The sequence below is a fragment of the Ambystoma mexicanum genome, chromosome 7p (assembly GCF_040938575.1).
Source record: "Ambystoma mexicanum isolate Mex_15411 chromosome 7p, UKY_AmexF1_1, whole genome shotgun sequence".
Taxonomy (NCBI): Eukaryota; Metazoa; Chordata; class Amphibia; order Caudata; family Ambystomatidae; genus Ambystoma; species Ambystoma mexicanum.
In genome coordinates this window covers 225,981,342-225,997,848 of record NC_090939.1, presented here as the reverse complement: position 1 = coordinate 225,997,848, position 16,507 = coordinate 225,981,342, and the positions used below count along the sequence as shown (strand labels likewise).

Below are 16,507 nucleotides of genomic sequence, written 5' to 3'. Positions count from 1 at the left end.
AAGGTTCTGACTGAAATGGTGCTATCCAAGTTGTTTGCGTTCTTTAAGTTATGAAGGATTTTAGCCAGATGAGTGCTGTGCTGCTGATTCCAACACTTTTGAGTCTTTTTATGAGCGTTTCGCGGTGGACTGTGTTGAAGGTTGCTGTCAGGTTGAGTAGTATTGGTCCTGATTTAACGCTGGAGTCTCTGCATTGGTTTTTAGGTTATCCCATATACAAAATAATGCAGTTTCTGTTCCTCTCATGGGTATGAAACCTACTTGAGCCTGGTCTAGTATCTGATTGTTTTCTAGCTGTTCCATGATTTATTCATAGACGTAATTTTCTAGTAGTTTCGCTGGGTATGGGATATTGAGATTAGTCGTAGTTGGTTAGGTCTTCCGTGTTTCCTGATAGGTCTTTGAGGAGTGGCTTGATGTATGCCAATTTGAAGGCTCATGGCAAGGTTCCTGTTGCTAGTGAGTGGTTGAAAGGGTTGAGGAAATATTCTGCAGGTGTCTTCTGGGTGAGGATAGTCTTGTGTATGTCTGGTGGGCATGGGTCTGTCAATGTTTTTAAGTAGTCTGCAAGATCATTGCATCGTTTCTGTGATGCGGTTGGTGTGTTGTTGCATGCTACTGGGTTTCTTAGCTCATGTATGATGTTGAACATCTCTTTCTGGGTGTTGTTTGAGTTTGTGATCCGTTTGTTTTAGAATGTTTGTTTTGCGTTGAGTATTACAGCTTTGTATCATTGCATCTGTTTTTGGTATGCATTTCTTTTCCTTAATCGTAGTTTTTCCTCCATTCTTCTTCAAGTATTCTGGTAGTTTTTTTCAGTGCTCTGAGGGATGGAGTAAACCATCTTCCCATTGTTTTCTTTAGAAAGGGGTGAAGGGTTTTTCTGGTGCAATATCATCCAATGTTTTCGCTTTACATTTTTGGATTGTGTCCATTCTTTCTTCTATGCTAGCTGGTTCTAGAACGGTAATTGATTGTTTTGTGGCTTCCAGTCTAGTGTTTAGGTCGACACTCTTAATGGATTTCCAGCTTCTTTTCATGATTGGCAGATTTTGAGGGAGGTTAGCAGGATTAACATTTGTGGTGCAGTTGTGACCAGGTTTTTGTTGCAGAAGATTTCATCTAGGGTGCGGCATGCTGTGTGTGTAGCGCCTTTCAACAATTGTTATAGATGCATTTTTGCTAGTTCATTAAGTTTTGGGTGAGTTTGTGTTCTCTTCTTTGAACTAGATGTTGAAGTCTCCTAATATGATCAGCAGATCTTTTTTGATGGCGATGTTGGTGATGGCATCCACAAATGTGACTGTGAAGGGGGGTTTCTATGTCAGTGGTCTATAGACACGTAGAAATTATAGTATGGTTTAGTGATCTAAGACTAGTTGCAGGAGGAGCGATACACCGTTTGGGATGTTTAGTGGTGGTGCTGTTATTTTCAGCTCGTCCTTGTATGCTACGGCAAGACCTCCTCCTCGTTTTCCTTCTCAGGTGGCTTTTTTAAGTTTGAAGTTGTTGGGTAGGGAATTGTGTGCTATTAGCTTGTAGTTTCGAGTTAGCCAGGTTTCGGTGAGGAATAGGATGTCTCTCCCTCCATCGCTTTTCATATATTTATGTTGAGTGCTTTGACATTTATCTGGTGTTGATCAGTATGCAGTGCATCGTTTTATTTTCTGTGATTTGTTTGATCTTTGGCTGTGGTTTTGGGAGATTGTGTTGATATTGGTCAAGCAAGGTTGTGTCTTGGATTGCTGTTTTCTTCAGAGTCATCTGTCTGTTTACTTGAAGATTCAGTGTGTCGGACCACTTTTTTGTGACAATTGGCATGTTGAGGTCATTTCCTCTGGTTTTGTTTCCGTGTTTTCCTCGTCTCTCCATTGGGTTTTCGGTAATCCGCCTTATGTGCATATTGATCTTGAGGTTGGACGGTTGTCCAAGTGGGTGGTAAGCTGACAGGTAGCGCAATAAGTAGAGTTATTTTGGTCTTGTTCCAGCAAAAGGATGCATTTGCAGTGAACATGTGGGTGTGCCATCTCTTGGTGTAGGTTGCTTTCTGGGTGTGGTGTTATGAGATTGTCTCAATTTGTTTATTCTGTTTTCATTGTTCCTTGTGCATCAGTCTTTCTGGTGCGGGGGATTTTGTACTTGGCACCTATCCTGTGGGTGAGGTCTATCCCAGGGACGGGAGCTACCCCAAAGGCCGTGAGCTAACCCAGGTGGGTCAGGGGGTGGGAGGGTCAGGGGCTAACACAGGGGTTCAGGGTTATTCTGGGATCAAGGGGCTAACCCATGGGGGGTCACAGGCTAATCTGGGAGTGGTTCGGGGCTAACCTGGGGGTCTGGGAGCTAACCCAGCGGTTTTGGGCCTATCCTGGAGATCTGGGCTATCCCAGGGGTCAGGGTCTATCCCAGGAGTCTGGGTCTATCCCAGAGTCGTGAGCTGTCCCAGCCTCTCTGTCGTGGTGGTATTTCAGTCTCACAGTTTCTTGGTGCTTGGGAGTCCCGGCTTTTAGGGTTTTGTAGTGGTATCAGGTTCACAGTGGCAAAAGATTCCCTAGGGTGTTGTATCTTGGTCTCCAGACTATGTAGTGCCTTTGAGCTCCAATGTTACAATACTAGTATTAGAGGCCGGGTTGAGATTTCAGAATTGGTTCTAGAGGTTCTGAGTGTTGGGGTCCAGAAGTCTGTCAATGAGGGCTTGATGATCCATTCTGTCGAAAGCTGCAGAAAGATCGAAGGGCATCAGGAGGTGGGGTGACCATCATTGAAGATGCGGATAACATTGTTTACCACTTGGATTCTGTTTTATATAGTGCTTTAACCCTGTCCTTTCCAGCCCGTAGTAACTGATGCTGTTATTACACAACCCGTATTACGGACTATGGCAGGATCAAAATGTGAGTGGGGATTGAACCTGAGATCTGCAGGTCACGCTTGAATATGTGTGTGCATTATGCTGCTAAGTCATCATTGCATGATAACGTGGAAACTGAAGATGTTCAGCTTGTCACAGACCTCTTCTTGTCTGAGGGGCACGCTTTCTTACCGGTTTGCTTCTTTTTTTTCAGGTCTGGGAGATGCCTGGGGACAGCCAAGCCGTATTGGTCCATTGGACAACGTGGCCAAGGAGCTAGGATCACATCTTCTCCAGGTACAAAAGCTGCAACTGTGTGTAGATCAGCACCGCATTTAACACTTATGCCATCATTTTTAAAATCACGGCAGTGTAATAATCCGATCTTTGTTTTAAGAAGTATTTCTTTAAACAAGACAGTTAAATTGCTGACTGACAAACTCATAATGGTGTGAAAACAAGAAGGGTCATAGTTTTTTGCGTTTTGAAATACTACTACTTGTGGTTTACTATTGCTGGTGTAATTGTCAGTATCCTCCTTCCCTTCCCTTCCTTACCCCTGGTCTTCTTCTCTTATTTTCTGCCCCAAGCAGCCTCTTTGTTATCTCTAATAAAAATTGGGGCTTTCAGTTTCCTCAAAATATCAGCGTCAACATTATTTGAGGTTTGTTGCGGATCAAGTTTGTTCATATTCATGCAGTTTTCGTCTACCTTATTGTACCTGCAGTTCTTGCTTAGAATACTGTGTCTGATTTCGGGTTTCTTGTTACCCTGAAAGACTTGCTACGATTTGTGATATGTTTCTTCCTCATTCACACTGTTAATAATGCTTTTTAAAAAAATAATTCCCATGAAAAATTAATTAGTTGCTATGATCCTTGGTCATATGAGGCACAACACAACTCTGATCATTTTCCTGCATCGTTCAATTAAATTATATGTTAACTGGTTGCTATTACCCTTGGTCATATGATGCACGATGCACTTTTGAATGTTTACTAGTATTTTTTGTATAGTAATTTTTCGGAATCAATGAATTGTTCCATACAAGTATAATCATAAAATGGTATATGTTGTTCTGTTGTCTTGATTTCATTTGACTTTTTTGTAATTGTAGATATTATTGTATCCTAATGCTGATCAATTTGAATAGAATAAACATCCTTGTTTATATAAATGGATATATGGACAAAACATGCATCATGGTGTTCTTATATGGGAATATTGGTACATGTTGGCACTGCCAGGATGGGCATTTTTTCTTACAATGATATTACTGGCGATATGGCTAAAGTAAACGTTACAATAATGAGCCTCAAATGATGAGTTTGGTGGAGCAGTAAAATAGTTGGAGTAATTCCGTTACCGACACTTTTTTGGGTGCTAACAGAATTACTGTTGTGTTTACCACTCTGCCAAATCCTCTGCTTGAAAGCCAAAAATCAGCAGAATTACCACAGCGGAATTACTGCTTATGGTAATTTCACTAAAAACCCCATGGAGTCCTATGGACTGCAAAAATGGGAACTAACACTGCCCTCTCTTGTAATCCTGTGGTAAACCAACGAGACCAAGTTATGGTAACGATAACCGATTTTGGTGACAATTCAGTGGAATTACCATTGAATGACTGACAAACTCGGAATGAGGCAAAATTTTCTAACAGGGGCATACTAACGCATATTGGCACAGGCAACACAGATATATTTTCTTACAATGCCATTTTTGGCTATATGGACAAATTACATTTTTGTTAGGTAGAGATGCTAGCATATATTGTTACAGCAAGCATGGACATGTTTTCGTGCAACAAAATTACCCCCTTTATGTGCAAAGTGATCAAAGGGGTGTTCGTACATGGAGATACTGGCACATATTGACGCCGCCAGCATGAACATGTTTCCTTACAATGATAGTACTGGCGATATGGGCAAAGCAAATATGACTGTGTGCTTAGTGGGAGATACTGCCAAACATAGGCGCAGCCAGCATTGCCATGTTTTCCTGCAATGGCATTACTGACTATATGGGCAAAGCAATCATAAGGGTACACTGATGTCGCTATACTAAAATATTTGGGCACAGCCAGCATGGGCATGGTTTCTTCTACTGGCAGAATGCGGGTGTGTATTGTTGAAAAGGCACTGGGAATGCTCCTGTGTACTGTTAACGAAGTGAAAGCATTGGACATTTTTCAAGTGTTAACCTTCTAAACCCATTTTAAACTGTAGGGCTTTGTACCCAATTTTCATCAAACTGTATCTTGTAAAATGCACCATTTACACCCAATATTTTAAAATATTTCTAAGGATGAGATGAGAACCTGCTCAAACCTTCCTTGGGTCTTTTCATTCTCACTCACTTACACGCTTTTGTGGGAATTAATTATGCCACGCCAATATAAAAATTCATTGGCAGCCACTGGTTGTAATGTGGGAATACTGGCATATATTGGGGCAACCAGAGAGAGATTGTCCTCTGACAGTGGCAACACTGGTATTATGAGGCACAGCCATCATGAAAATACCTTCTTCCACTTGGAGAATACTGGCATATGTTGTGGACAAGGCATCAGGAAAATAATATTGGCCTGAACTGTTGTTTTCTACAGGAAGTCAAACAATAACGCTCAAACCAATTATTCTCTATAACTGGTGGACTGTCCGAGAAAAGGCCATTTTCTTTTTGCCTAACCTTTGAACAAACCTACAAATTCAACAAGGACATATTTTAGGTCTCGCATAGGCATTTTACATGTAATACATTAATTGATTATTCACAATCAATCCGGAAACCAATATTCTTTGATATCAAGGGGGCACAGCTTGTATAATAATCCAGTATTTTTAAATTTCTGCCAACCAGCATGCAGAATGAACCTGTTAAACAAGTATTGGCGAAGCCAACAGTTTTGTTTTTGTATAATGAAATTGTTTTCCGTGTTGTCATGTAGTTGCATCGAAAGGCCATGCACTCACATAACATGACAAGTCTCGCCATCAAATGCCAAAACATATGCTAGTTATTTCCTCTACATGCCAGGTACTCATATCATGTTAGAGATGTCCATCCATCGCCAGGTACTCACATTATATGCCAGGTGTTGCCATCAAAGGCCCAGGGTGGATTCATCCCATTGCATGTCATGTCATCAAATGCCAGGTACTCCCAGAGGTTATCTACCCTCGACGTCATCGGGGTAAGGTGTGTCCTTCAGTGGCTGATCATGTAATGGTGAGCACACTTTGCTTTACTGGGACAGACAACCTGGACCCCTGCACTGCTCTACTTAACGCCATGACAGACACCTTGGCTCCAGTTAGGATCAATGCTAGTCACACTAAAAACTTGGCTCCATGGTTTACGGCTGATCTTAGAGCACCCTGCCGACATGTAGAGCCTAAATGGCGCATTAATTATGATTTTGAATTTAAGCAGGTTCACAGACAGGCTCTGTCATGCTATCATGAGGCTATTAAGGTAGAGAAATCCCAGTATTATGGGAATCGCATTATCTCAGCATCTTGCTTCTCATGAGAACTACTTAGAGTTGCTAAGGGACTATCTGCGCTCCCCGGCCAGTAGTTGAGCCTTCTCGTTCTCAAGCTCGGTGTGATGCCATCAATTTGTACTTTGTGGAAAGGATTTGTAGGATCCGACATTCCATTGCTACTGCTGGTTCTAAAGCTTCTGTCCCCACTCATCAGTTGATTCTGTTACTGAGGAGGTCGTTTGTGCTGCTTTACACGGGATTAAATCTGCATCTCCAGTTGATCCTATTCCTCTTTATGTCAGTCATTCTCTTTTCCCAGAAACTATTTCTCTATTCACTGCTGCTCTTCACTATTCCTTTAGCAGTGGCGTGATTCCTGGTTCGTTAAAACATGCTTTGGTTTCCCCAGTTTTAAAGAAGTCTTACCTGTGTCCAGCCCTTGCAGCCAACTATCGGCCTATATCCCTCCTTCCGATTCTTATGAAACCCATGGAAGCTATTGTTTCTCCCAACTTTCTCGCTTGCTTGAATCAAATCATCTTCTTCATGCTTTTCAATCTAGTTTTCGACCACTTATGGGCATGGAGTCAGTTATGATTTCCATTTTGGATGATCTGCCTTTGCTTCAGGATCGCGACGAGGTCTGATGAATTGATTCTTCTTGACCTCTCTCCGGACTTGGATATCATAGATCATGACCTCCGTTTTCACAACCTGGAAGCGTCTCGCCGCATATCTGACTCTATTCTCTCTTGGTTCTCTTCTTTTATAACGGATCACACACAAACAGTGTCTCTTTTGCCCATTCTTTCTGCACCTGTAGCTCTATCTTGTGGCATTCCTCAGGGTTCTTTCTCCTCTCCTTTTTAGTCTTTACCATCGTCCTTTGGCTGATCTTATTGTGGAACATGACGTGCATTTCTATACATACTTTTATTTTTTATTTTATTTTATTGGTTATTTGTAAGGAGCCTTTACAACAAATGGTATTTCAAGGTGCCACAAGACAAAAGGGGGAGGAGGGTTAAAAGAGAGGATAACAATAGCAGTCCTACTAGGCCTTTTGACATTCGGATCGTGCAAGTGCATCAACAAGAAGTGCGAGGGTGGCGGAGGGTGCCAGTCTGCATGAATTGTGAAGTGCTAGGGTGGTAAGGGAAGCGAAGGGTAGAGAGGAGCGAATGCAAGTGAAAGAGGGTTAAGGGGGAGAAGAGGTCCACAGGGGCTTGGCGAGTGCTAAGGGGAGGGCAGGAGGGCAAGTGCCAGGGATTGCATGGGGTGCCAGGGGTGAGGGTCCCAATGCAAAGTTGGAGGAGGTGGGTGGACTGGGCAGGGGGGCTGGTGCCCTGTAGAACTCAGAGAAAACCAGGCAGCCAGTCACTAGGGCAGACAGGGGAGCTCACAAGGAAGGAGGAGAGGAAAGGAAGAAGGGAAAGGGAGGGTCTTGAGGAGCTTTCCGGAACTTAAGGAGATCTGGCTCAAGCCTGAGAGGTGCAGGAAGACCATTCCAGAGGGAGGCTCCTACGGAGGAGATAGATCTACCTCTCACTCTCTGATTAGAGAAGCATCTGATCTGCAGAGAGTTGGAGCTAGAGGACCAAAGGGCTCCAGCAGGGAGGTATTTAGGGAGAGAATTGAATGTAGCGGGGTCCCAGTCCCCAGAAAGCCTTGTGGATGATGCAGAGGGTCTTGAACCTGATCCTAGCAGCAACAGGGAGCCAGAGGAGATATTTTAGGGCTGGATAGATGCAGTCCCTGGGCCTGAGGCCAAGGATAAGTCTTGCAGTCATATTCTGGATTAGTGGAAGGGGGCGATGGGAGCATAAGGGAAGATTGAGGAAGAGGCTATTGCAGTAGTCAAGCCTAGAGAGGACGAGCGCTCTGGAGACATTGAGTTTCTAGGGGAAGGTGAGGAAAGGGAGGATGCCTCTGAGGAGGTGCAGCTGATAGTGGGCCTTCTTGGCAAGGTCTGCTATGTGAGGGGAGAAGGAGGGAGAGGAGTCAAAGACGACAGCACGTTTTTTTGCCTCACAAGAGGATGAGGGCAGGGGTCCCATGGAGGGCATCCGAGGGTAGGAGGGAAAGAGGGAGCTGGGATCCCAATCAGAAGGCTCTCAGACCAACTGACATTAAGGCAGAGATCATTGGCAGCACACCATGCCTGAATAGCAGTCAGACCATCTGGGATGAGAGAGGAGGAAGAAGAGGCAATAGAGGGAAGTTTGAAGGAGAGCTGCGTGTCACCTGCATAACACTGGAGCAGATAATACTCAGCTGCTCTTTCAAATTGATTCTCCCGTACCTGATCCTCCATCTAACCTGAGAACTTGTCTGTTGGGGACACAAATGAGATTCTCGTGATTGGCTCTGCTGCATTGGTTGAGAGTTTTGGTATTAAACATTTGCCTCCAGGCTCAAGAGAAGAACAGATTGTTTGGGTTTGTAACTCAGGGTTTCTCAAGCTGAAACTTAAAAAAAGACTCTTTCTTTTATACTTCCTGAGGTTCGCTCCACAGTTGCGACCTCATCTATTATGGGATCTCTTGACTACTGCAATGAGTTCTATCTTGGCCAACCTGATTTTCTGATCCAGTTACAGATCGGTTACAGATCGGACAAAATTCTGCAGCATGTCTATCCCTTCGTGCATCGAGGTTCTCTCATCAGCACCTCTTATTACAACAGCTTCATTGTTTGTTTGTTTATTGATTTAATATGGCGCGCAAAACCCAGAGGTAACAGGGCACAGCAGAGAACAGGAAGATAAGATTACATAAAAGCTTAGTTGCAAGATAAGGCACAATTGAGTATAAAGCAGAGCATTACATTTCGTAGAGTCTGGTAAAAGGACATATTGGCCTCCTTTGAAAAGTGGCGACAATTTTAGGATTCTGTATTACTCATCATGCAAATCATCAATCTGGCACTGTTTATCTCCAATCCAAATTGACTATCTACACTGCTTTGAGATGTCTGCGCTCAGCTCGGCCTCACAAATTCTATTGCAAGTTCTGAGATTCCGCAAAACAGGGGCTGAAGGACGTTCCTTTTCTGTCTTTGCTCCTACTCTATGGATTTCTCTTCCTTGCCAGATTTGCAAAATTACTGATCATCTTCCTTTTCGTAAAGCTCTCAAAACCTACTTCTTTTAATGTTTTTATGGCTCCTGTGACTGTCTTCCCTGTTGGCTTTTGCTAGTGCCTAGATGTCTTTGGGCCAAGTTAGTGCTTAATAAATATAAATACAGAACAATACAATACACGCCCAGGTGCTTTTGGCAATTTGAGGTATTTCTATGAGCCACCAAATACTTATATCATATGCGAAGTACTCCCATGAGATGTCCAGATACTCCTACCATTGCAGGTATTTCACCCAATGCCATATACTTACATTATATTGCAGGTTAGTTCAATTTCCAGGTATTGACAGGCACTCAAACTTGATGCCATAAAATGTCTATATTCTCAGATTATGTGCCGGGTATCACCATGAAAATGTCGGCATCCACAATGAATATCAGGCATTCCTATAACATGTCTAGGAGAATGAATTATGTAATATATTTAATTATTTGTTAGTAGTCCATGTGTTGTTCCCTGTTTTCAGATGGGGAGTAATTGATATGCAGGAGTCATAGTATATGTGGCCATCAGGAAAGCCACATTGTTTCAGGTATCATATGCATTTTCATAAAAAAACACCAGCAGCTTAGTTTTGTGCTGAGTGTTTATTCATATAAAAAACAAAGTTTACACACTCGTTGATTCATATCTATATCATATGAACACACTTTTAACTTGTCTATCCATAGTTAAGTGTTAACACATATTTATTTTATTTAATCGTTTAAAGTGCAGATCTAGCTCGGGAGTCACGGATCGCTGTACAGAGTGTGAGTAGCCAGTGTATGGCCTGGCATCTTTTAACAGTAGTGTAGTACTGTGAGTTGAGGTCTCTGCATCAGTATGTGCTTTGACTTGGATTACTCCTTGGTCAGGTGTTGTTGAAAAGGCCATGTTTTGAAAGATTTGCAAATGGGGGAATTTTGAGGGCATTCCGAGCTGATACCAGGATTCAGTTGCAGAGGGTGGGTGGGTGACAAGAGAAAGAGACTGGGAGTCCGTTAGAACACAGCAGGTTTATCTGGACAGCCTGGTGTCTGCTCCAGAGGTAGGAAGTAAACAAAGTCAGGACAGTGCCAGAGAATCCCATCAAGTCAGCAAGGAGGGAAAGGAGCATACAGCGGTCGATGGTGTTGAATGCACCCGAAGGGTCTAAGAGAACAAGGAGGCATGAGTCACCCTTATCCAAGACTTGGAGAACATCATCCACCACCTGGATTGTGGATGTCTTGATGATAAACTTGGGGCAGTACCCTGACATTTAGGAGGTAAAGTTGTTCGATTCTGAAAAGTAGTTGTGTAGTCACTACTTTTTCCAAGATTTTGTCAATAAACGGGAAGTTAGTAATGGGCCGGTAATTGGTCAGGTCGTCTGGGTGCGGGTAGAATACAGTTGAAACACAGCGGACACTCTCACTGAACTTTCAAAACACACTTTCTCTATGTCTGTCAGAAAAGACATGCACATAGAGTACAGCAACGTCTATAATCAATGGACCAAACATTCACAATCAATATAATGGACAACATCGGTGCTTATGATGGACTAAACCACATATAAGGACTGTCGGTTCTGGATGCTTAGAAACAGTGATTTTAAATGAGTTGGCCATTATCACAAACTTTGATTAGTTGGTGTAGCCAGGGTTTGGGCCCAGTCCGTAATTGATGCACTTGACCACATCATTCCCCAGCTCTACTTGGTATGGCAAGGTACAATTATTAATGATTGTTTTTCTTTCAAGAACCTAAAAGTTACTTTGTTTTATACAGCTGATTTCCTAAGTACACAAATCAAATGATAAACCAACCTGACAATTTTTATTTTTTTTAAACGTATAGAAAAATGCAATTAAAAAGAGTGCGATTGTGGTTTTATTTTCTATTGCTTTATTTTTCCTATTAGAAATGTGAGACTTTAAGTAATAGAAAACAAATTGACATGATCCAGAAACAATTTCCTCTAGGGTTTACTACTATACTTGAAAGAGTTAAACACTTCAAACAAAAGAACCTGGCGTACCACGACCTGCTGATTGTTTTTAATGATATGGAGAAATGTTAAAGTACCATAGAAATAGCCAACAAGACAGATGGGGGCTTGTTTCGTTATTCAGGTTTATCGCTGCCTTGAAATAATTCACAGATTTGATAAATATGTTGGCCTGTCTGCAGAGTTTTAGATACAGATGCACCAATCATAGATGTAATCAACAAAAGTGTCACCTATCAGACAAACCTTTCACAGACAATGGCCACTCGTTGGTCCGATCCAGCCAGGTAAGAAGGATTTTTACCAGACCACATAGAGGACCCTACCTGTAACATTTGTCACATAGTCAGGGCTGGGTTTAACTAGACTGACCGTCAAGAAGGCTATCATAGGTATTGCCTTTTTGGAGGTCTTTCAAAATTATTCATCTTCCCGTCTGTCATTGTCCCTTAAAACATTTGAACCATACCTTGAGGTGGCTGAGTTCAAACTGTATGTGTAAAGTTTGACCATTTTACTGCCATTTCATTGCAACAATTATAGCATACTACAAGTTTTCCATTCACTTATTGACACATGTGTATTTGTAATGAATCTGGAGTTGCTTCAGCAGTACCAAACCACATTTACTGTGACTTTACTCCCTGTCCCTTCCTGCGCACGCGCGTGACATCGCAGATTTTATTGCAACACATGATTTAGATTATATAGCTATTACAGAGACGTGGTTACATGCAGAATCTGGACCCTTACTCTCCCTTGCCATCCCCAGCGGCTATGTCATCATCAGACGCAACCGTAATACCAGTCAATCCAAAGGTGGAGACGTTGCTATTATTCACAAAAATTCCCTCGGCCTTAGAGTCATCCCGAATCAACAAATTCCTTCAGCTGAGTCACTGACGGTCGAGCTACCTATCTCACCTAACCAAACTTCCATCTTGTATTTTATCTACATGCCCCCAGGACCTGTCAGTACCTTTGCTGACACCATTACCTGCATCCTTGCAGATAAAACCAAGACCAATTCTAAAATCATTTTACTAGGGGACTTCAATCTCGGTCTCAAAGCACTGGACATTGCCAACACTCTAACTGATTAGGGCTTCTCCCACTGTATTCTGGAACCCACCTATAACAAGGGGAGAACTCCTGATTGGCTGGTTGATCTGAATTGCAGCATCAACCTAGTGGCAAATTCACCTTGCGCTTGTTCTAACCATCACACTATCACCTTCAACATGAAAGCCAGCGCCCAATGTGCTAGACAGGACATTTCACCCTCAATCTGTACTAGAAACAAAAGAGACATTACAAGAGTGAAACTCCTCCCTCTCATCCTACCCATACTGAACAACGTTTCATTGTCATTCACGGACCCCACAGTCCCAGTCGATACCTTGAATCATGCCATGCTCAAAGCTATAAATTCAATTGCCCCTATTAAATTGCAGAAATCCAAACCTCTTGCTCACCTCAACTCGTGGTTCACACCACAACTGAGAGTCCTACGCAACGAAAAGAGAAACTTGGAAGCCTGCTGGAAAAGTCATCCCTTTGACGCTAACAAGGACAACCTCATTATAGCATCATTTAATTATAAAGAGGCTATCTTCCAAGCAAAAAAAGAGACCTATAACAAGCATATCATGCACGCTGAATCCAATACCAAAGAGATCTTTAAGATACTTAAAGAACTGGATTCTCCATCTACACCTCCTGATGCCTGTAGCAAAGACAGTATATGGTGTTCTAATATTCAAAAAGTGCTCCAAGACAAAATCTCTACACTCCAATCCAAAATCAATGCTAAAAAAACAGCCTACAGTCTAACTCACAGCTCTATTCCCCTCTCGGAAAAACCTCCTTTATCCCTCACACCTTCAAACCCTTTAGCTTTTCACCACTAACCATATCTGAGGTTGAAAGCATCATTAGCAAACTCAAACCATCCAACTGCTAGGGTGACACGTGTCCAGCTCCCATCATCAAGGAGGCCACTCACGATCTAGCTCCCTTTATCACTGCCTTTATAAACTCTTCATTCAACTCAGGCATCATCCCTGAAAACCTCAAGGATGCATGGGTTATCCCCCTCCTCAATAAACCCTCCTTAGACCCCAGCATACCCACTAATTATAGGCCCATCACCACCGTGCCCTTTCTGCTTAAAATCTTGGACCAAGCTGCTTACCTACAGATAGAGGATTATCTGGACTCAAACAAATTACTCGGCCTCAGACAATCTGGTTTCCGTCCTAGGCAAGGAACAGAAACTGCCCTCATTGATCTAAAAACACAAATTGAGGATCTGAAAGACAATGGCAAACTGGCCCTCTTACTACTACTTGACTTATCGGCTGCATTTGATTTGGTCTACCATCAAATCCTCTGCCATCACCTCAAATCGGCTGCCCATGTTTCACACAAAGCCACTACCTGGATTAGATCCTTCCTGGTCAATAGATCCATGAGAGTCTTCTCCCCCTCTGCTTCCGCTGAACCCTCACCAGTTCTCTGTGGGGTCCCTCAAGGATCCTGCGTCCCACCCACACTCTACAATGTGTTTACAAAACCGTTCTTCGATATTCTCGTGCATCTTGGTGTCATCTACACTAACTATGCGGATGACACCCAGATACTCATCCCTATCACCAGAGACCATTCAGTTGACTCCAAAGCTTTAAATGATATATATCAGGTTCTTCAGGCCTGGATGACACAACATGAGCTCTGTCTTAATGACAATAAGACAGAGCTCCTCATTCTGGGTTCCCATCACTGACTGAGCAGACTTGCTCCCACTTTCAAATCCTTCATCATCGATGGCAACACCATTAAGGTCTCCAATAGTACTAAAACTCTAGGTATCTATCTTGATTCCACATTATATCTCTCTAGACAAACTAATGCCGCAATCTCAGCATCAGCCTAGAAATGCAAACCTATTACAGCCTGCCGTCCATTCCTCACCACGGCTAACTGCACCACACTTGCTAGAACACTCATTATGTCAAAACTTGACTATTGTAATGCTCTCTATCTAGGGACGAGTCAACGAAATCTTAGCAAGCTTCAAGTCACTGAAAACAGCGCCATAAAGGCAGCATTGAATATTCCCAGGAATCAGAACATATCTGACACCAGACGCAGCCTACACTGGTTTTTAGTAGCCCAAAGAATCTCCCTCAAATCGCTCGCCCTAATGCACAAATGCCTGGCCAACCAGGCATTTGTTTGGGTGTGAATGCTGTGTCAAGGTTCCAGCCAGAGTCAGTTGCGAGAAGCTAGCCTGGGTGATGGGACCCAGTGGATCGCTCTATAACATCAGGAAGAAGCTTACAATAAAGCCTAACTGAAGAACCATACCTGCGTGTCCAATGAGGCTGCTTTGCTTCAGGCACCAATAACATTGCCCATCAGACTCCACTAAAAAATGAGGCACCTCAAAAAAGGTAATCATGACAGCTACAAAACACACCTGATGAAATTCAAACACAGGTAAATCCAGTGGTGTGCATTGACACAGCTTAAGTAACACATTCTTTGGGAAACCTGAATTCTCTTCCAGTAAAGTCTGGAGATGGCATGCAACCATGAGGTGAATGATGGTTGGTCCTTCCGATATAGCATGTGCCCTGAAATACCTCAACTAAGGCTGAGAAGTGAAAAAATCAGTCAGCAAACTACTTACGGAAACTAACTCCTGTCAGCTGGACGCCGTGCACTGTGTGAATCCTGCTGTCTGTGAGGAAAGCTCAGCCATTTTGCTAGAGTCGGCTGTTGGTTGGACATTCCCTGATTGGATGCTAACGAAGACACTCCAGTTGCCTACAACGATACACAGCCTACAGACTGCTTGGGGCCCGTGTCAGGAAAGCCCTCACAGAACTTCTATTTGCCAAAAATGGGTGGCAGACAATACACGTATGTGGCAACAATAGGGTCAGCCAAAGGTGAGAGAACATTTCAAAATCCATATCACCATCCATGGGGCTGCAAAAGAACGGAGAATCACAGATTAATATGTAGCCACAGCACAATATCTAACATACAACCAAAACATGCAAAATCATAACAGCATGTGCAATGAGGGAACCCAGCCGCCAAACCCAAGGAAAAGAAAGTTGGATCTCACAAAGTTGCAGGAGTCAGTGTAAACTAGAAGGAAATAGAAGCACCACATATGTACCCGACAGTACACAGATGTTTAGAACGAGACGGCTTCAAGGCCTGTCGTTTTAGCTCACCCCTACACAATTGTCAATCTCCATGGAGCTGCAGTATAGACCGAACGCCATGGAGAGGGATTCATGAGAAGAACATGCTGGAGTAAATCCTGGCACTGGGGTCCAGGCAGCGATGAAGAAATGTTCTATGTCTATGCAGATGCCAACAGACACAATAAAGGCGGCCTTTTCCTCAAGTGCCTCCTGTCACTATGACACAGAGACATATGTCAATGTCCTGCCTGAAAAGCCATTCCACCTTCTCACACGAGTTCCAGCATTGCAGCCCATGAAAGTCCAGTTCTTTGCATTTGGTTGTACCCCCCAGCCCCTGCCATGCTTTTGGACATTCTTCTCCCATGAATTAAATTATCAAGCAGAAATATTAAGTTTTATATAGCACTTCATGCTGGGTTCCTCTCTCATCTAAACGTTGCAATAGTAGGTGTAATTATTATCTAATTTAATGGTACTCAATTTGTCACCTCAGGAAGATAAAGGGGTGAGTCTGCCCTGCCGAGATGGAAGCCTGTGCCACTCATGCTGATCACAGATGTCTGGGGTGAGCGCTCAACTCTCTGAGCTATCTTGTAGGCTTACACCAGCATGGGGACCACCAGACTCAAGAGAGTGCATTTGTAGCAAAAACTAGGTTGGAGACATGCCACTCACTAGAATATCTGGACTGCATCAGATCCAGCTGAAATGTCCATGTTTCTGCTCTGGGTGAACTGCTCGACCAATTAGACAACCAGTTCACCAGCATCAGCCAAAAGAGTATTACCGTCATCAAAGTCCACATCGGCATACCGGTCCAAC

The 16,507-nt window shown here is 43.1% G+C and overlaps 1 protein-coding gene across 1 annotated transcript in view; it reads left to right on the top strand.

The window, feature by feature from the left end:
• Nucleotides 1-16,507, top strand: part of SIM2 (SIM bHLH transcription factor 2) — a 465,003-nt gene that overhangs the window by 172,274 nt on the left and 276,222 nt on the right. The window contains exon 2 of the mRNA XM_069636111.1: nt 3,063-3,145. Coding sequence (XP_069492212.1) covers nt 3,063-3,145 — 83 coding nt within the window. The remainder of the gene's footprint in view (nt 1-3,062; nt 3,146-16,507) is intronic.